Consider the following 19,481-nt stretch of genomic DNA (forward strand, 5'->3'; position numbering starts at 1 on the left):
CGTTGTTGTTACATTATTGTTGTTGTCACATCTAATAGCACGAATAATGGTCGATATAAGATATGTAAATAGCACTTTTAGTTTTTGTACCGCTTTCAGAGTTAATAAAGCAATAACCTTGATTTAAAATAAAGAATAGTTTTCGTGTACTTTACTCACAAAAGAACAGTAACATGTTTATACCAACAAGTAAGGCAATGTTATACTTGCAAGAGCAGTTAAAAAATTTTGTTGCTGTTCTGTTTGCTTTTTCCTTTATTCTGTTATTCATACATTCCCATCTGAATGTGGCAGTTTGCAATCCATGCCCATAGTTTCCATATAATGCAAATGTTTGCATTAGAATAAAATAGTATTACTTTTATATCAGCGCATTAATGAGCAAATACCACGCATGTTATTTGTATTCAAGGCTTTCACGATGACAACTCACTGCTTGAGTCTGCATTTGAGCTATACGATGGTCAAAGTTCATCTGTTACCTAAAGATGGCGAGTCTGAATTGTGGGAAGAATTCATCTATGCGCCAGGTAAGCAATTGATACAGTTGATCTAGTCGTAATTTGTGTGCAATGTTCAGATGGGAACTACTTTCAAATCGTCGGCTTTTGTCTGAAACATGCTAAGTGGAAATAGATGTGAAGAAAATAATATGAAAACTTAAGATTAGCTAGGAGTCTGTCAATATTACCTGCAGCATCACAGTTTATCAGACTACACGCGTGGAAATAAATGCATTGATTGCTTTTAGGCATTTCCCTCATCTCTCTAGGACAGTCTGTATCCTTAGTATGAAGCAACTAGCATAGTCATTTCACCAGAAACTAAATTCACCATTAAATTCACTTTTTTTGTAAAGTTTCAGTTACACATTTCATCTGCACGACAAAAGATGTTTCCAAATGTTTCACTTAAGCTACAAACCATTTATTTCATTTTAGCAAATCATTTTTGTAAATTGTTACTTTATGCAATAACTAATTAGTCATGTACACTGAACAATCTCCACAGTTATATGTGGGGTATATCCAACACATATCATTGGTTATGTATCTATTTAGGTGGGGTATATTCAATAACTGTCAGTCATTATGTATCTATTTAGGTGGGGTATATTCAATAACTGTCAGTCATTATGTATCTATTTAGGTGGGGCATATTCGATGCATGTCAATGGTTATGTATCTGTTTAGGTGGGATATATTCGATGCATGTCAATGGTTATGTATCTGTTTAGGTGGGATATATTCGATGCATGTCAATGGTTATATATCTATTTAGGTGGGATATATTCGATGCATGTCAATGGTTATGTATCTATTTAGGTGGGATATATTCGATGCATGTCAATGGTTATGTATCTATTTAGGTGGGATACATTCGATGCATGTCAATGGTTATGTATCTGTTTAGGTGGGATATATTTGATGCATGTCAATGGTTTCGTATCTAGGTGGGATATATTCGATACCTGTCACCGGTTATGTAGCTAGTTATGAGGGGTGTATTCAGTACCTGACAATGGTTATGTATCTATTTAGGGTGGGTATATTTTATACTTATCAATGGTTATGTAGCTAGTTATGTGGGGTATATTCAATACCTGTCAATGGTTATGTAGTTTGTGTTCGTCTTGTCTTCGAACGAGCAAGATGGAAATGAATCACACTTACATCAATCACAGTAAGTAGAAAAGAAACTGAGTTTGCCTAACTAATGGTAGAACTGAAATTGTCCCTCGAACGGAAAAGCCATTTGTCGCTCTATGGAAACATTAACTGTTGCTGTAGTAAACAAATATATTGTTTAAGCAAATGGAAAACACCGTATATCCATATTTTTAAGTATGTATATTTCTGCTTAGGTGCCATGTGTCCCATGCCATCAATCTGTAATCCTTGGGCATCTGATGTAAGCCTTGTTTATCATGGAACATCTGGGAATGTCAGTGTGAACGTGACAAAGAATAATGACGTCAAAGAGGTGTTCCTTATTCTGAAGGAAATTAAATGCAACAAAACGAACAACAACAAACGGACAGAAAAACTGATATGCAAGGTGTGTGAAGATGAAATTAATTTAATTAGACGAACTAAAGTTTTCGAAAAACATGGCTCTTAGAACGCAGTACATTGCCCACAGACAAGATTTCATTTGACTTTATGATCGATTATACATTCGGTTTGAAAATTAGACCTGTCGTGCTGACAGGAAGCAATGCATAAATGGCAATACTAACACACATTTCAGAGGTTCCGGTTACTTTTGACTTTTGCCAGAAATAAGGAGCTACCTGTAAAATGTATAGTTATAAGTTGAAAGTTATAATTATTTTGACAGAAGTTTAGCTTCAATTGTTTACTGAAATTACAATAAATTTATTTATGCTTACATTAAGCTGTTAAAAAGATATATGACTTTCTTATCTGTAAATTCAGTGATATCCTGATACAATTGAGCGAGGAACAGCTTTTTGAAAAAACTAAACGTAGCCGGCGCGATAGTTTTGATATTTGGTTGAAATTAAGATGAGATTAAAATAGGTGGATACAAATGTTAAGTATGCCTATGAATTGAAAACCGCGATGACAAGTTTCCCGCCAATAAGAGAGTGTTGATTTTGTACAAAGTGAATTGTAACAGACTGTCCTGTAAGTAGCATCCGATTCTTAGCTAAGGAAAGTCACAGGTGCTCGACGCAAGCGTGATTTTGATAAGAAGAAAAAAAAAAAAAACCACAACAATAATATCAAGGAAAAAAATCACGCAGTGACAAAATACCTTAGATTACCCCCATGACCCGTTCTGAGATAGGACCATCTCTTTCATACTATATAAGAGAGAAGATGCGTAACTTCCAAATACTTGGTTCCACCCATGACCATCGATTTCCTTCTGCTATTTCCGTCTTTAAAGGCACACGACCATACTCTATGGCTTGTTTTACTCTAAGATATTTTTCTATTTGTCAAGCCATCATTGACTTTTTTGCGTTGTACCAAACTGAAGTTACGGACGTGCGAATTTCGCGAATTTTGCCTGCCGGGACAACGTCGAGCTCAGATGACAACCGGTGAAAAGAGCTACATATACCATGTTTGCGACTTTACGATACATCCCTTCTTTAATTACATAATAGTGTTAGATGCAAAAGTAACTTTTTACTTACCATTAACTCATTCAACTTTAGGAATCCTGTTCCATGGAAGAATTAGACATCGTCTTCCTCACTGCACACATCGTGTACAAGTGACTCTCATTTTCAAAACGTATACACTATGGGGCACACACGTCAACGGCGTCACAAATATCCGCGTTCTAATCTCTATCACCACCTGCAGAAGCGTACTACCCTTAGTAAGCCGCTGACCATTTGTTACTTCCACGACAGGTCTTAAAATCACACTTAGATGCTAAATAATCAGAAACAATTGCAGACCTTTTCTGTAGTGTTTTATATGTGTTATGAAATCATAATGTGGTGACCTTGGCTGGTTGGATTGATAGAACAACAAGTTTTCTGACAATAAAATGTAGTTCAGGGCTTTCAAATGATGAAGATGGTAGGGTTTAAATGTCTAACAACTATCTCAAAGACCTTTACCTACATACATACATACATACATACATACATACATACATACATACATACATGCATGCATGCATGCATACATACATACATACATACATACATACATACATACATACATACATACATACATACATACATACATACACAAACACATACATACATACATTCATACCGGTCAAAACAAATGTAAGAAACAGATAGTCGATGAAAGGAATATTTTGGTGGATGAAGTCACAAGGTTTGGAAATAGCTATATATTCAGTACATAACGTTGACTATTCAAAGCGTCATGACGTCATATCATTAAACGGTATGCTGGAAATTATAATGAATGTATTTCAGTTATGCACATGCATTTATTTTGAAGTAGTTAACATTGATTGATTTATATGTTATCTTTTGTAATTTTTAATCTTAACCGATAATGGGATTTTCATAATGCATGTCTTAAATTGTATTTACGATAGACTGTAAAAATCAAAAGGTTTTTGTATTTTATAATACCAAATAGACCCTTCACTATTACAGGATATATTTTGTTCGGCTTGGCTCACGTACATACCAACAGGAATTTATCGTCTGGAGGTAAGTCTGTGCTAATAAAATATACTGGAATCAATTCAAAGTAACCCTGATAAATTAGCTGACATTATATTGATTAAAAAATTCCCTAAGAATTTGAATCTGATCTCAACTTAATCAATCACATGTTTTACTGTATTATAATCTTTAGCAACTTATTTTAAACCAAAAAAAAAATGGAAATCTTGTGAGAAGAATGCATCGAACATCGAATGCAAAACTGGAGAATGTTAGACGAGTACTTTAAACTTCTTGACCTTAGGACAAGTCACGTGTTGTCGGGGATGGATATTTCCACTATGATAATGTCAGGGGACGTGATGCCCAATAGGGAGTTCTGTAAAAGCTTGTTGATACGTTCCAAGTGCTACAGTTGGATCCTTATCTCTAATTATCAGGACAGGACAAGGTCCATATTTAAAAATCTAGGAGATTTGGTTAACTTTTGAAGCAGAGACCCGACTCTAATTAAATCCTGAGGGTAAGATTAGAGATTTTGCACATCTGCTTAAGTTGAACCATATGTATTTCAGAAACTGTCAAATGCAAGTGGAAACATACATTTTTTGATATTCTGTAATAAACATTACCTTATTAGAGCTCTGTGTCCCCAACAGTAACGAAAAAGCATCATTAATCTGGATGCAGATACAGCTGGTTAAACAGAGATAAGGTCAAACAAAAGTACGGACTAGTTTGGATGATAACATTTGTTGCGGAGAAAACAGATGATACACACGCAAACAGTAAATTCAAAGAACACTATCAAAAGAGCAGAAAAATATGCATTCGTACCATTTTATTTGCTTATTATGACCGTGGCGAATGCCAATTTATCAAAGGCATCCGATTTCTTTTATCCAACTAGATTATATTTTATATGCATTGATGAAGGACTTTATCATATTTTAGTTCGAGATCTTCTGCCTTTCAAAAAGCATTAAAATAGCCACAGGACTTTCAAAGAAAGCACAACATGAATTTAAAGTAAAAATCAAATTTCCTATAAGATATTTTTGTAATAAAAAGCACTTATAACCTTATTATAAGTACAACAAAAAAGCCCAACATCCACAAATATTTTCTCAAGTGTTTTCGTCTGAAAATCTTCTGAAAGTATTTATTTTAAGACAACCTAATGTTACATTTATGATAAAGATCTCAGACAAAAAATTGTGTATCAACGTAATGGCATGTTCTAGAAAATTTGGACAATAAATTACGCTTGTGTTCTAATGATTGTGCCACATATTCCATTTTGTGAGCCGAAATAGCTTCTCACGTGATCGAATAAAAATTCTTACATTTGTATCCCGTCACTCCACCCCAACCCCCAAAAACAAAATAAAACAGACATCTCGCACCATCCATCAAACATTAAAAAACAACCTTTGTCAAATGTGTGAGCTCTCCGATGATGGGGTTTGAATTTTGGCTATGACTAGCTGGTTTTTTAACATACGACTAAGGTCACGTGAACATAACAAGGTCCAATATCGTACGTACACGTAATACTTTGATATAGGGTCATTGGATAGAACGTCGGCATGTTTGTCTTCCTTCTAGAAGTTTACCTTTCTTTCGTTACATATATGGATATCTTTTATTTGTAATAGGCATATATTGTAGACACGAATGATACGTTTCTTTTCTTCAAAAAGATTTCTCCCTGTGTTCATGCTCAGTATATATGATTTACACGTTGTATTTAGATCTAGAAGCATTAAAACGAGTTTATGCCTGACACGGTTTATAAAATAAATTACACATTTATATCAACGGCTAGTGACGACAATGCTAGAAACACCAAAGATGAAGAAAACAATGTTAGGAAAGGGCAGGGTGATCCTTCTTCTTTGAATTATTGTTTGTTGTTTTTGTGTTATGTGTGTCTTTTTGTGGGTTTGGAACATTTTAGATGTTCTTTTGGATCTGTTGTTGATGATCTTGATGATGCAGTGTTGATGACGATGAACAGGGTGAGGGTGAGGGTGTGATTTATTAGTATTTTTAATGCGGTAAGGAAATTGGCGCTCACGTTCGCATGGCAATTTACCTCCTATTCTTGCGACAGTTTCTTTCATTTGCTCATCAGTTTTCAATATTAAGGTTTGAATTATATTTGCCCTTTTTTATTTAAGTTAAAAATGACATAACAACAATTTCACCCCGATGTATCAAAACCTCTGTACAACTAAAAATTGACGACACAAAATAGATTCCTCTACAATATTGCTACCCTCACCATTGTATTTGTGTCTGTGAATATTTGTATGCTACGTTAAAAAATTTAACGAGCCAAGTAGTAGTATGATTGTCCGACCGTCCGTTCGTCACATCTTGACGTCCGTTCGTCATATCTTGATGTCCGTTCGTCACATCTTGATTACGTTTAGCGTTTGAGTCAAGAAATCCATATATTGTAACAGATTCATTGCACAGGAAGAGCTTTCCATATTGAGCTTGTGTTGACTTCAAGAAATTAAAATTTTCAAAGATTCTTAAGTTGTGATAAAGATAAAGCCAAGCCGGTGTTTAAATTAGACACCATCTAGAAATGGTTATTATTATGAACAAGTGGTCTTTAAAATAAAAATATATATTTGTTGGGGTGGGGTGGGATGTATTTATATTTAATAGGGCTTAAGTTATTTGACTTTTATACATAGGTGGTCCCCGTATGCACGTGTTGGCAGTGGTGGATTTGGCTTTTATACATAGGTAGTCCCATGTGTTTTGCAATAGTGGATTTGGTTCCGATATATCGTTGGTCCCCATGTGCATATGTTTGCAGTAGTGCATTTGGCTTTATTATGAAATTCTACTGTTACTCTGCAGGTTATTCCGACTTGTGACGAGATGTGCGAAGACCTGCGAGGTTGCCGTCCGCTATACAAAGAATTTGCACTAGTTTCATCCTCGGAAGGTCAGTATACTTTTTTGCATCAGAAATAAGATATAGTCTGACATGTTGAAGATGAGTGTTACCTGGTCTGACATGATGAGGCCCGGTGGTACCTGGTCTGACATTCACTTTTTTTAACGACAGCAGCACTTTAATATCAGAATTGCTTGCATTGTTTCAGTTCAAATCACCTCCATTTTATATCTGTTGAATACTTTTAGTAATTTGCTTAATAATTTACCTTGTAAGAATAATTTGAGAAAATCCCCGACTTTAGCATATCCCATATGCCCGGCAAACGTTTGCTGGACCACTCGAGAAAGGCCTGGAACTCTCAGACTTAAGCCTATCCCATTGCACACAGCCAACCTTGTATGAGCCATGTACTCCGTTCTGTTTTAAGCATAATAGCCGTGTGTGTTGTTGATTTTCATGTGCTGACATACTTGGTTGCCATTCTTCAGGCACCTTGATACACCTTGTCATGCCATCTAGTTCAGAGGTCGCAAACACGCAGTCCGCGGGCTGCATGAGGTCCGCCAAGCCGTATCATTTGGCCCGCAAAATGATTGACGTCACAAGTTGTCATAAGAGATAACAAAGGTGGTGCGACCCTTGGGCGCTCGAATATGCCTTCATGCGGCCCTCGGACTGGTTTGAGTTTGAGACCCCTGATCTAGTGTGATATCGAAAGGATCGGTGCCTTCTGTTGCAGTTTTTCCTAGTTTCATTGCTTGCCATCTTGTTTTCAATGAGCTGATTCCAGTGTTATAAGAGAGTGAAATAAACTGGTTTACCGATGTGCTTTCAGTTGTTATTTTTAGGCAATACGTGTCGAAAGAGCTTGTTTATAAATGATTTTGAAAACAAGTTGGCATACAATTATCTAAGTGTTTTTTTTTTCCAGATTCAGCGTGCTCGCCTGTTTCAATACCTGTTCAAACTTCACCAAAAGTGGACTCGCTATTCGCTATGTCCGTTTCCTCAAGTATCTGGATAGCTGTAATAGTGGCACTAGTTGTATTTCTAGCTGTTACAGTGGCAGTGGTTGGTTTTCTATTCATGAGGTGCAGAAGAAACGTACCTATACGCCAGGGTATGCAATGTGATCCTTATATTTCTTGTACAAATAACATGTAGATAGAGGTGCAAGTTTTTATTCATGTTTTTAGTGTTTGATAATAATAATAATAATAATAATAATAATAATAATCGCCATCATAATCAGCTTCTTCCGATGTAAATCGCATAACTTAACCAAATAATTCCCTACATATAACTAAAATTGATTTCTCAAGTCAAACCCGCAATAACGATTTAATTTTGAATTTCGAAGTTACTTAATTAAGAAAAAGACACAAAGCTGAATTCGGTGTTTGTAACGCAGATATTTCCACGCTTCTGCGGTTTCACCTCCATCCAAAAGTGGCGAGCCGTTTGAGTGCGTTCCATAGGATAAGGGATGCCCCAGAGGCAATGTAATTTAGGTGTGTTCATTTGCATTTTCATGCCGGACAGGTATATAAATGGCTATAGTCTAAATCATTATTTGTGGAATGTACACCAACTTACGAATAGCATTACTTTCAAAAAAAAGTTTTTAATTCTGATTTGGCTGAGTAGGTTACACACGATCAACAGTAATACAACGAAAACAAACAAACAAGAACAAAAAAACATGGATCGGGTGGGAATCTATTTAGATTATGGTATGATAGGAATAAAAAAATGAATGGCTTTTCTTTTCCTCATTACTGTTTTGTTGAGTTTCATCGGTTAACATCATATTTCAAAGTTCAATAGAACAGTTATTGAACTCAACTAAAAATTAATAACTGTATACTATTTAGGGGCTTTGATGTGTATAGATTATGATTACAGATGCATAACTAAATACATCCACTTACTGTAGTAACATCTGCCGTATACTGTATTTGTTTGCAAAAGCTTAAACATTTTTTAATTATGCGAAAGTAGTTATGTGCGCCACATTAGGGACAGTGCGATTTCCTGTGATCAATGACCCATAGTGCCTATGAGGACAAGGAGAAGTTTACACGGTAATGGCACTTGGGGGACAAGAGGAATTTAACATCGGAATGGTATTTGGGGGACAATGGAAATTTAACATGGTTGACGTCATGGGGTTGATAAGGACCAAATATGGGTTTGATTGGGACAAAAGGGTAAATGGGGACAAACAAATAAATATTTATACAACACAAAGACAACAAAAAAAAAATGGTTAGAGTAGAAGAGTATATCTTTTCGAGTCATGAGAATGGCACTGAAAAAGGCCGTTGAGTTTCTTCTTCTTCTATTTCCTCAAAGTCTTCTATCTTCTCAGTCATTGGAGGTAATTCACCTTCTTGTTCTTGCCATCTTCCGGCATCCAGATGTACCATTGCTCTGAACTTTTCCTGAACCTTCACCCAGTTATTATTTAGCCTTCCTTTTTCTTTTTCTTTTCCTCTCTTTTCTTTCCTTTATCGCTTCCTCTGCCATTACTTTCTTTACAAGGTTCTCAACTATCTTTAAAGCAGTTGTTACCATTCTCACAGATCTTATTGGAGGGTAAGAACAATCTGTGCAAACCTCTATCAAAGTACTTAGCCAATGCCATCAAATCCACGGCTCCCTTCAATCTTCCCAATCTACAATGTTAAAATGTAAAGAAACCTTTCATCCTGATTGCTTCCTTCTCTATTAACTCTTTGGCAAGTTCCTTAATTAGAGTCACATTCACCCATTGGGCACGTGCGACTACTTTATTCTCATAATCAGTGAGATATTTAATTGGCCGTGAGGGAAGGAAAGAAAGCTTCATCCCTTAAGCATTTAGGCACACCAGGTGTGCTTCTTAATCATGTTGGACTTTCGGGCAAAGAAGCCCCTTGCAACAATATTGGTTTTTAAATGAATCGAAAATACACATGCACTCTTTGATACAGTCTGTATTGCAATACTAGGCTTGGTGGGGATTAATACCCCACTCAAGACACCCTCTCCCAGTTACGTGTGTACACGCTGATCGAGGTACCTTATTTATTAACCAGTTGAAGTCGGCCCACACACATGAGTTTGCATGTTCGAAAAAAATGTAGGCAGGGAATGGACCCGGCAGGTAATTCCAAAACGTCAACCGGAACCTTGAAATGCTTAGACGTACTAAAATCAAATTATGCCCAGTAACTAAATCGGGCTATTCCCCAATACCAGTTCTGTGTAAGTCATACATAAAATTTTCAGATTACTGTTCAAAGCATACGTATTTATATCCTAAAATGATCTAAACTGTGTCAGTCAAAGATATATAACTTTGTTCGTCAATATTAGAAGATGTTATCAAAGACGGGTTTCCAAGCCAAACTGGAACCCCTAGGATAATGAGGCATTTTATTTATAGTAGCACTTAGAAGGGCTGTCAGGTCGGCAGATTGAAGGTTTTGTGAGCGACGTCTTCTTCCCAATGGTCTGCCATATTCCGAGTTTCTTCATACTGCTGTTCAGTGAATGCCTTAAACCCATGAATTTCCGTTACATGTTCAGCAGCTTCCACCAAGGCAGATATCGGGTGTTGTATATAGGCATCACAATAATAATACGTGAGGATTCGGACTCCAAACTGCCATTATAGTGGCCTAGGTTTTCGAGACTTCAGAGATCTACAAGCCAAGTATTTTATGGCGTCATATAATCCAAAATACATAACTCTTTGCTGGTCTGGGTCCTCTTCTTCTTCTTCCTCTTGTGTTTCGTCAACATCCCCAGTCTCCTCTTATTGTTCATCCGAAACAGTCGCATCAATGTTGGTGGCCCTCGGAATATTAGCCATGTTGATAATTGTTTGTATCTCAGCATCGATGTTATTTTCTGTCGTGGTGTTATCGGGGTGGGTGGAGTGCTTCTCGTCATTTCAACGGTTTGGGAGGACTGGTTCAACTGCTGCGGGTACAAAATGGTCGGCTATTCGTATTCTTGCTTCCTTCCTCCTCTCTCTCTCTCCGATTCTGCTTTTTGCTCGTCCTTTCCATCTCCCATCATCCAGAACTATCATTTTAGTTTACTGGCACACGGTGCTCATCTCACGTTAATAGGAGCGTTGTCCTTTTAACTCCAGCTCACAAGCTGGTATAATGGCAGTGGCTGGCATCCGGAATGGCGCCATCCCGTGTTTCACTGCTTTCCTCAGCTCGATCGATGAAGTACTCACTAGCTGAAAACTAGCCAAGAATAAAAAATCACCTGTATGTATGTGCTTGGATTATAGTCACTTGCGCCTACAAGGCGTGTGCGACTGGTTAATGGCCACAAAGTGGACTTCTTGATTACTCGTGTTGATAACTATATTTGGTGTTGATGACATAGACTTGAGTGTCTCTCGGTTTGTGATAGGGAATCTCATCTTTAGCACACACAACATGATTCCAAAAAGATGTGTACAACTGTACGTCAGAAGGTAATGAAATTTCAATACATCCATGTTTTCCTTTTTACGCAGGTATTGATAAATCATCAATTCAATCCTGACTTTATTTTTGAAAATGTCTTTCAAGTAAGTAGCTCTACGTTCCGTCTCCTTACTCTGTGGAAAGGGAGCGTCGATGTGTTGGATCTATGGAGAAGTCAAAGGAGGGGAGGATTAGTCACGCAAGTCTTTATACCACTGAAGCAACGCTTTCTTTTCCAATATTAGGCCCCAAGCGTCATCCAGATACTCTTCCAATTTTTTTTCTTGGCTCATCATCGTGCATTTATCGTGTTGAATCCGACTGGGATGATCGTTTTGACATCCATAACAATGTTTGTGGGTCTGAGCTGTAATTTTTTAAGCAAGGCGCTTAGCAAAACAGGAGACTAAAAAAGTTCTTCTTGTTCTGGCCATCTCGACATCATGACGTCTCTTTGTCTTTTTCTTCTATACTATTTTTTTCTTCTTCTGCATTCAAGATGACGTTAATCGTGTTGGGAAAAGCTTGTGCAAACTGAAGTTGGCCGAATATCGTAGGGTGGAAATGTGCCTTGGTCAGGAGTGAAATGAAAAGTTCACAAAGCGTAACTTACTGAATAATCTTCGTTCGAAATGCCGTGGTTGGTATTGGTACCGAACTGTCCGGTGTCTTCGTATAGGGACAATCACGATCCCAAGTAATTCTTCTTGTCAAAGTTAGGTTCGAAGGGTCTGGTACACATGGTCTTGCCATCTCGACTGACTTCTATCTTGGACACGTCGTAGTATTGAAACTCGAAGGGTTTTGAGCAACGTTTCCGTTGCAGGCTGCATTAATGAAGATGCCAATGAATAAACGTTTGGGTAACTGTCCTTGGAAAAGATGATCCAAGGTTGAAGGTTTCTACTTTTACTCGTCGTATCAGATACTTGGCGGTCATTCTGCTCAAAGTTTGACTGATGTCATTTCCCACTTTAGGTAACATTTCCGCACGGAGCACATAGAGTTGGGCTTCCTCCATGATGGTTTTGTAAATGGCAGGAACAGCCATCAAAAGGAAAGTGACACTGCTTCGAATCAGTCTTAGACGGAAGACGGACATCCATTCCGTTCAACAAATACTGGTCTTGCAACCACAAGCCCAAGTGCAAACGATCCATCAGTTCTAAACTGTGCCCGTGTTTGATTTTCTTTGTCGCTGAATCCCATATTGTGATTTGCGTCCTTATGTGTAATCAATTCTGTGTTGTTGAACTTGTCCGACGTGTCAGGTTTCCATAGCACATAAGCATCCAGATGCGCGCTCTTGGCTTCTTTTCTGTACGTCAAGAGAGTTTCAAGGGTTCGCTCGGTAATGACAAGTATCGGTGCTGATGCTGACCAGTTTGTTAATCAAGTACAAATCCACTTCGCTGAAATTATTGACGGGAACTACTTTGTCATCTTCTACAGGAGTGTTGCCCGTATCGAGAACATTGACCTTCAAGTGCAAGTGACTACTAGTCTTATCAATGTAATCTTTGGTCTGTCCTTTTATTTCAAGTTCGATGGGGGCTGAGACCGCCAAAGACGAGACAATTATATTCTACCCATTGGCAATCTTGCATAGTCCTTATAGTGACTTGTGTGGCAAACAGATCAGTTCTGACTTGGAACATTCGCAAGAATCTCGGTGCATCATTTTCTGTTTAATAATCAAAGACGTCTAATTCTCTGGCGTTTCTTCTTTTCTTAGTCTTTGTCGCAACGTGTTTATGAACTTTGGAGGATTTTCTTCGTCTCTTTCGGTCTTGTCCTTGCTGTGGCATGAATGAGGAAATAATGCAGAAGATTTATAGAAATCTCTCGGCCCAAATGTCTTTCCTAGTTTGAAGCAACACATTTTTGAATGCTCTCTAAAGGGCATCTTTGGGAATGTGTTTGTCGATGATAACATTTTGCAGAAATTCTTTTCCTTGGGTAAAAGCGACATTTTTCAAAGCGTGCAATCTTCGCGTCATTGTCCTTTTAAGACGGGGGCCACCGAACGAAAGGTCGATTTCCGTATATCTCCTAAACCATGTCCTTCTCGTGGGACTCCTCGGTGCACAGGATATATGACTTTACAAGTCGCTAGAGAATCGTTTTCGAAAATGAAGTTTCACCGTGACTTTTCCTTTCGAGAAAGAAATATCTGGCCCAGATCTACTTTTATACAAGTGCTGACACTGTCAAAATACGACTTACAAGCATGCAAATAATGAGTACGTGCAAATTCGCGGTGAACGTGATACATGTTTCTACCCTCATCGTAAGCAGCGACTTTGAAAGAAATGATTCGTAGTAACACGCGGCTGTGTTTCGCACCACGTTATGTTCAGCCTCATCGGAGTAAACAAAGATCAAATTCTGTCTTTCTTTCAGTTCCACAGGGTAACGAAAATACTTGTAAAATCGATCGTTGGTGTAAAATCGATCGTTGTTGTTGACGTGTACGGAATAAGGGTCATTTTAATGTGTCCACCCAAAATATCAAACAAATTGGGAGAAAAGGTGATGACCAATGTTTTGGCATCCAAAACTTTCATATGCAGACGCTGGGCTATTTTAGGTGCTCGATCAGGACGCTATGTTTTGTTTTGTTCAGGGTTTTGCCAAAATGAGCGTAAAATAGTAACCTACAAGAATTATCATGGCATAAACGCTCAATTGAGGACTGGCTGCCACTGGTCTTTTTGATTCGCAAAAAAAATCGTTTGCATCCAAGTGTTCTTGCACTTGCTTGTTCAGGATTTCGACGGTAAATTATGTTTGATTTCCATTGACATTCTGGACTTGTGCGGGATGAATGGCTTCTACGAAAGCGACTTCCCAAGGAGCTTCGTGATTCAACTGGTTGGCCTGAGGTACTTTGGCAGTGAAACAGCACAAGGTGCTGTTGGGAAACATATCCATGGAACTGTCACTGGATAGAGTTAAGCAAAATTGGTTATTTATAATTCGATACTTGTTTTCCGATGAGTTATTCAAGGTAAAATGAGAATTATTTTTCAAAGGTTCCATAGAGGATTGTTACTACTGATCCAGGGGTGACATGCGTTGTCCACAAGGAATATTTAAAGGAAGTATTGGGTAGAAGGTAACCGATGCAACTGCTGAGTAAAATGGTCCACAGTTGTTTGTCTCTTTGTTGCAAACTCAGATTGGCGACGACGGCTCCGATGGCACAATACACCAAAATGATTTGGCAAAAAAAGACTACTTGCGTTTTAGACGCATGTTCTCCGCACAACACCCACAGGGAATGCTTTTGTAGATCTTGAATAAAATAACTGAAAAGAAGTAATCGCTGATGCTGATGTTCACTTCTTTTTATAGTCGATGACTTTGGAAGCATCGATCCAAAAATCGAAACTCGGGAGATATACTTTCCAACTCCCTTTCACTTCTTTGACTCTGCGTTTGCCTATTTTACGGGTTCTTCTATTCAGAATGCTTTCGATTTTGTACATGTCTTCCTTTCTGGTCACTCGTTGTAACTCGGGCAAGTAGGAAGTTCCTTTTGGCACTTCGTCGTTGACGTCTTCCAGTTTATAGACGGAAGGATGAAAGCCACGCACTCGTCCAGTGACACGAAACAATTCGGTGTCCAGTTCGGTAGAAAACCTCTGTCAAGTCTCCCGTCGTCAGCAGTCCACGTTTCTTGGGGGCAGTAGGGGACGTACCAAACAAACGCTGAAACGTCGTTGATTTGAGTCAAATCTTCGGGGAGCTTCCCATATTCCGATAGTAAGATCGATTGTAAACTTTTACCTTGCGCGGTAAAACGTCCATGTACTTGACGGTGTGTTGATTCGTAAAATGTTTCCACATGCACTCTTTTAACGTGCGTTGAAAACGTTCCGTGATGCTAGCTTTGATTTCGGGATTCTCTGTAGTGAAAAAATGGATGTTTCTTTTTTTCAATTCAGTCAGTGTCAATCCGTTTCGATCCGACCTTAGACTTTAAATAACAGTGGCTCGCCTCACGAATTAACCTGTTCTCGTACCAAGATATGGACAAATATTGAGTCGTCTACCCTCACATGGGGGATGCTGTTCTACCCGGATTACCCCATGTATGTGAAATCGTCATGGGTTATCACGAATACAACACATACGGCTATTTGGAAGAGAAGGATTTATGTGGAGAGGCAAGGCTGTCTGAAGAGAGTCTTGATGTATGGTCTCGCTGTCAGACGGAGCTTAAGAAAAAGAGGAAGACCAGTGCGATGCTCCGTATATTAGCTGTCTTTGGTTAACAATCCCCAACGGTAATTTTAAGGGCCACTCCCATGCCACGAAAAGATATACTATTCTCTTCCCAATTTGTGTCTGTCTTTGTTTTGTATAAATATTTATTTGTTTGTGTATGTTTTGTTTGTCCCCGTAAACCGGTTTATCCTATCAAACCCTTCTGTCTCTATACAGCCCTTTGTACCTATAAACCCCATAATGTCACACATGGTAAATGTCCATTGTCTCCCAAGTGCCATTCCCATGTTAAATTCCTTTTGTCCCCATAGGTGTTCTGGGGCATTTAATCACTGGAAATTCCATTGTCCTTAAAGTGGTACACAAAACTACTTGCCAAGGTTGTTGCGCATAGAATTTTAAGAACATTAATGCTCGCGTGGGACACGAGTGTTCATTTCATTATTATGCCCACACCAACGTAGTGGTGGTGGAGTGGGGGTGGGGCGATATACCGTTTTGCCGGTCCGCTCGCTTGTTCGTTCGACCAATTTGCATGCATGAGTGACTTAAGAATTTTTAGCACATTTTTTGTAATTCTTTGCACACTCAATACCATGGACGCTATTTTACTTCATGAAAAGGGGCCCCGAGTGGCCGAGTGGTCTAAAGCGCTCTCCGTTACGGATCACTGCCATCTCACCTCTGTCTGAGTGGATTCGAGTCTCAGATTCGGCTAACGTGGGTATGTGAGAAAGCTTGTCAGCAGCTTCTTGTTTGTCGGTGGTTCTTTCCGGGGTTTTTCTGGGTTCTTCCTCCACTATTAATACTGGCCGCCATGTATAGCCTATCGTGTGCTGAAAAATGGCGTTAAACCCTACAACAACAACAACAACTTCATGAAAAGTACTACGTGGATGCATCTCAGCAAATACAACGCATTGAAACCAAAATATGACGCTGTGACCTAGTTTGTGCATTTGATTGACTTGATTATTTTCAGCTGTTCGTTCGTTGCATATTCAGTATTTTTAACCTTATTTTACCGAAACTCACGGGACTTGTTAGCTTAGACTCATAGCCAGTGGGTACAGGGTTCAAATCCTTTCCAGGCCAGACTGGCTTAGCTATCATGGCGTATCACTTTAAAGTTTTTAACTCACATTGTCTCGACACCAATCATCTATGCAAACTGTCAGTTATTCCAACTGTACTCCTGTTTGGGAAATCAATTTTAAAAGGAAACACCTTGATATCCATTATAAAAAAAAAAAATATTTGCACCATTTTTACTATTTGACGTCCAGTTAAAACTATTGTCATTAATATGAATGAATGAAATTTTTTTTATAAAATAAAAAGTACGGTTCTTGCCATTTATTGGCGCAAAATAGTTGATAATGATGAAATCAGGGGTACACCAAAAATGTATCCTTAGTGATTAAGATATTGAAATGCTTGTGTTGTTCAATTCTGAATCTTAGATTGTAATCACATTTCGTAAAATGTAATCTCCAAATGGCAAAGAATACCTTACATATCTTTTTTAATAATAATAAGAAAACCCTGTTTAATACTGGAGGATTTTAATTTTATTTCCTAAGAGTGAACAATTTACAAAAGATAACAGTTCAAAAGGCGATCATGACAAATAATGAAGGCAAGAAGAAACAAGATGTCTTTAAAATCTACGCGTACTTACCTCTGTGTGTGTGTGTGTGTGTGTGTGAATTTGATGTATTGTAATACCGTAAGTTAATGTATGGTTGTTAATGATTTTGTTTTGTTTAATTCGGATACGAGTATTTCGAAGATTTAATGTGAAAAAAGAGCCGAATGATTCGGATCAGAACTATCCTTTTTTCTCATTAAAGGATAAAATACACATACAAACTAATGAGACTCTCATTTCTCTATTCAGATACACCTGTGTTACCGGAAGAAGCTGTCTTGACAGAAGTATTAATTACTCAGGAAAATAATCACGTACTAAACCATATTTGACAACTAGTGAACCGGATCGTGCTCACGCTGGGACTCCGCTTTCGTTCATAGCCTGCACGATTTGACGGAAAAATGAATACAGTGTGCTCTAGGTCTTGTCGTGAACTGCAGACAAGGCAGAACTGCAACGGAGATAATAAGGAGATATGATGTAATCATCAGGAGGACCTATTTAAAGAAAGCAAACCTAATAAAATGTGTCTTTAGTATAATTTATTGTCTACATTTTTAAAAAAGTTGTACGTTTGGTAAGTGAATTGCCAGATAAAAGATCAGGAATCGAAATCTGAAGTTAGAGATTTGAATCCAGAGTAAAGTTTGTGTCATGATAAAGTAGACTGAAGCCGATTTCTTTGATTCAAAATAACAAACACAATTAGTGACAATAAAACGATACGTGTTTGAAAGGAATAATACATATCAATGGACAGTGGACATGAAAAGAATAAAGCCCCCATGTTGCCATGCATATGATTTTCAGTCCTGTTGAAGCAACAACAACAACACTACAACTACTACTACTAATACTAATAATAATAATAAATTGTATTTTTTCAATGTGTATTTGTCATGAATTAACAAGACAGTTCAAACAAAATGGGAGAAAAAAAAAATATTTGCCGTTTTAAAAACTTGATGCCAAAGAGTATGGTAATTTTAAAGATGGTAAACTCTGCATATGTGACATTGTAGTAAACAGTTTCTGCAGAGTCCACAGAGTTATCACTGCAAACATTTTTTCAGGGATATTTTCATTACGTGATTTTTTTAGATTTCAGTCAGACCTTACTCCAGTTATATTGTTATGTATGGTGGATTGACGGATGCATGGAATATACATGTTAACTTAAAACTAGTAAGCTCAGCTAGTTCTCAGTAAAGGTTTCATATGCATTATCTATCTATCTATCTATCTATCTATCTATCTATCTATCTATCTATCTGTCTGTCTGTCTGTCTATCTATCTATCTATCTATCTATGTGTGTGTGTGTGTGTGTGTGTGTGTGTGTGTGTGTTTGAGATGACAAACAACATATTAATTCAAAAGACGGTAAACTTTGGATATTTGTGGCATTGTTATGAACAACGTGTATTTTCATCATTGTACAAACATTTTTATTTGCATGATTATAAACAGTTTATATTTGCATGACTGTAAGCATTTATATTTGTATGACTAAGCATTTATATTTGTATGACTGTAAACATTTATATTTGTATGACTGTAAACACTTATCTCTGTATGACTGCAAACATTTATCTTTGTATGACTGTAAACATTTATATTTGTATGATTAAGCATTTATATTTGTATGACTGTAAGCATTTATATCTGTATGACTGCAAACATTTATCTTTGTATGACTGCAAACAGTTATATTTGTATGACTGTAAACATTTATATTTGTGTAAATGTAAACATTTATATTCGTATTACTACAAACAAATTGTATTTTCATGACTTTAAACAGCTTTATGGGATAAAGAAACAGATGGAAACGTTAAGTTGTGTACAAATACGGTAATCTTTCAATGTATTCCATGAGGTCACTGATATTGAAGAAATAAAATCACCCATGTGTAGGATTGGGTTCCCTGTGAAGTATCCAAGTCATTGTACCCTCAAGAATACGCCGAGTTATGTGTAGGATTGGATTCCCTATGAAGCAATAAGTCATTGTAACCTCAATAATGCGCCGAGTTATTTAAGAAATGTTAGAGCCAATTCACAA

The 19,481-nt window shown here is 37.6% G+C and overlaps 1 protein-coding gene across 1 annotated transcript in view; it reads left to right on the forward strand.

Moving 5' to 3' along the window:
* Positions 1 to 18,304, forward strand: part of LOC149803864 (uncharacterized) — a 38,269-nt gene extending 19,965 nt beyond the window's left edge. The window contains exons 5-10 of the mRNA XM_089951452.1: positions 413 to 530; positions 1,865 to 2,058; positions 4,121 to 4,177; positions 7,013 to 7,100; positions 7,987 to 8,175; positions 17,664 to 18,304. Of these exons, the coding sequence (XP_089807578.1) occupies positions 413 to 530; positions 1,865 to 2,058; positions 4,121 to 4,177; positions 7,013 to 7,100; positions 7,987 to 8,175; positions 17,664 to 17,746 (729 nt within the window). The 3' untranslated portion in view covers positions 17,747 to 18,304. The remainder of the gene's footprint in view (positions 1 to 412; positions 531 to 1,864; positions 2,059 to 4,120; positions 4,178 to 7,012; positions 7,101 to 7,986; positions 8,176 to 17,663) is intronic.
* Positions 18,305 to 19,481: the final 1,177 nt, after the last annotated feature.

Source organism: Sinohyriopsis cumingii, chromosome 3 (assembly GCF_028554795.1).
Source record: "Sinohyriopsis cumingii isolate HCF-2022 chromosome 3, ASM2855479v2, whole genome shotgun sequence".
Taxonomy (NCBI): domain Eukaryota; kingdom Metazoa; phylum Mollusca; class Bivalvia; order Unionida; family Unionidae; genus Sinohyriopsis; species Sinohyriopsis cumingii.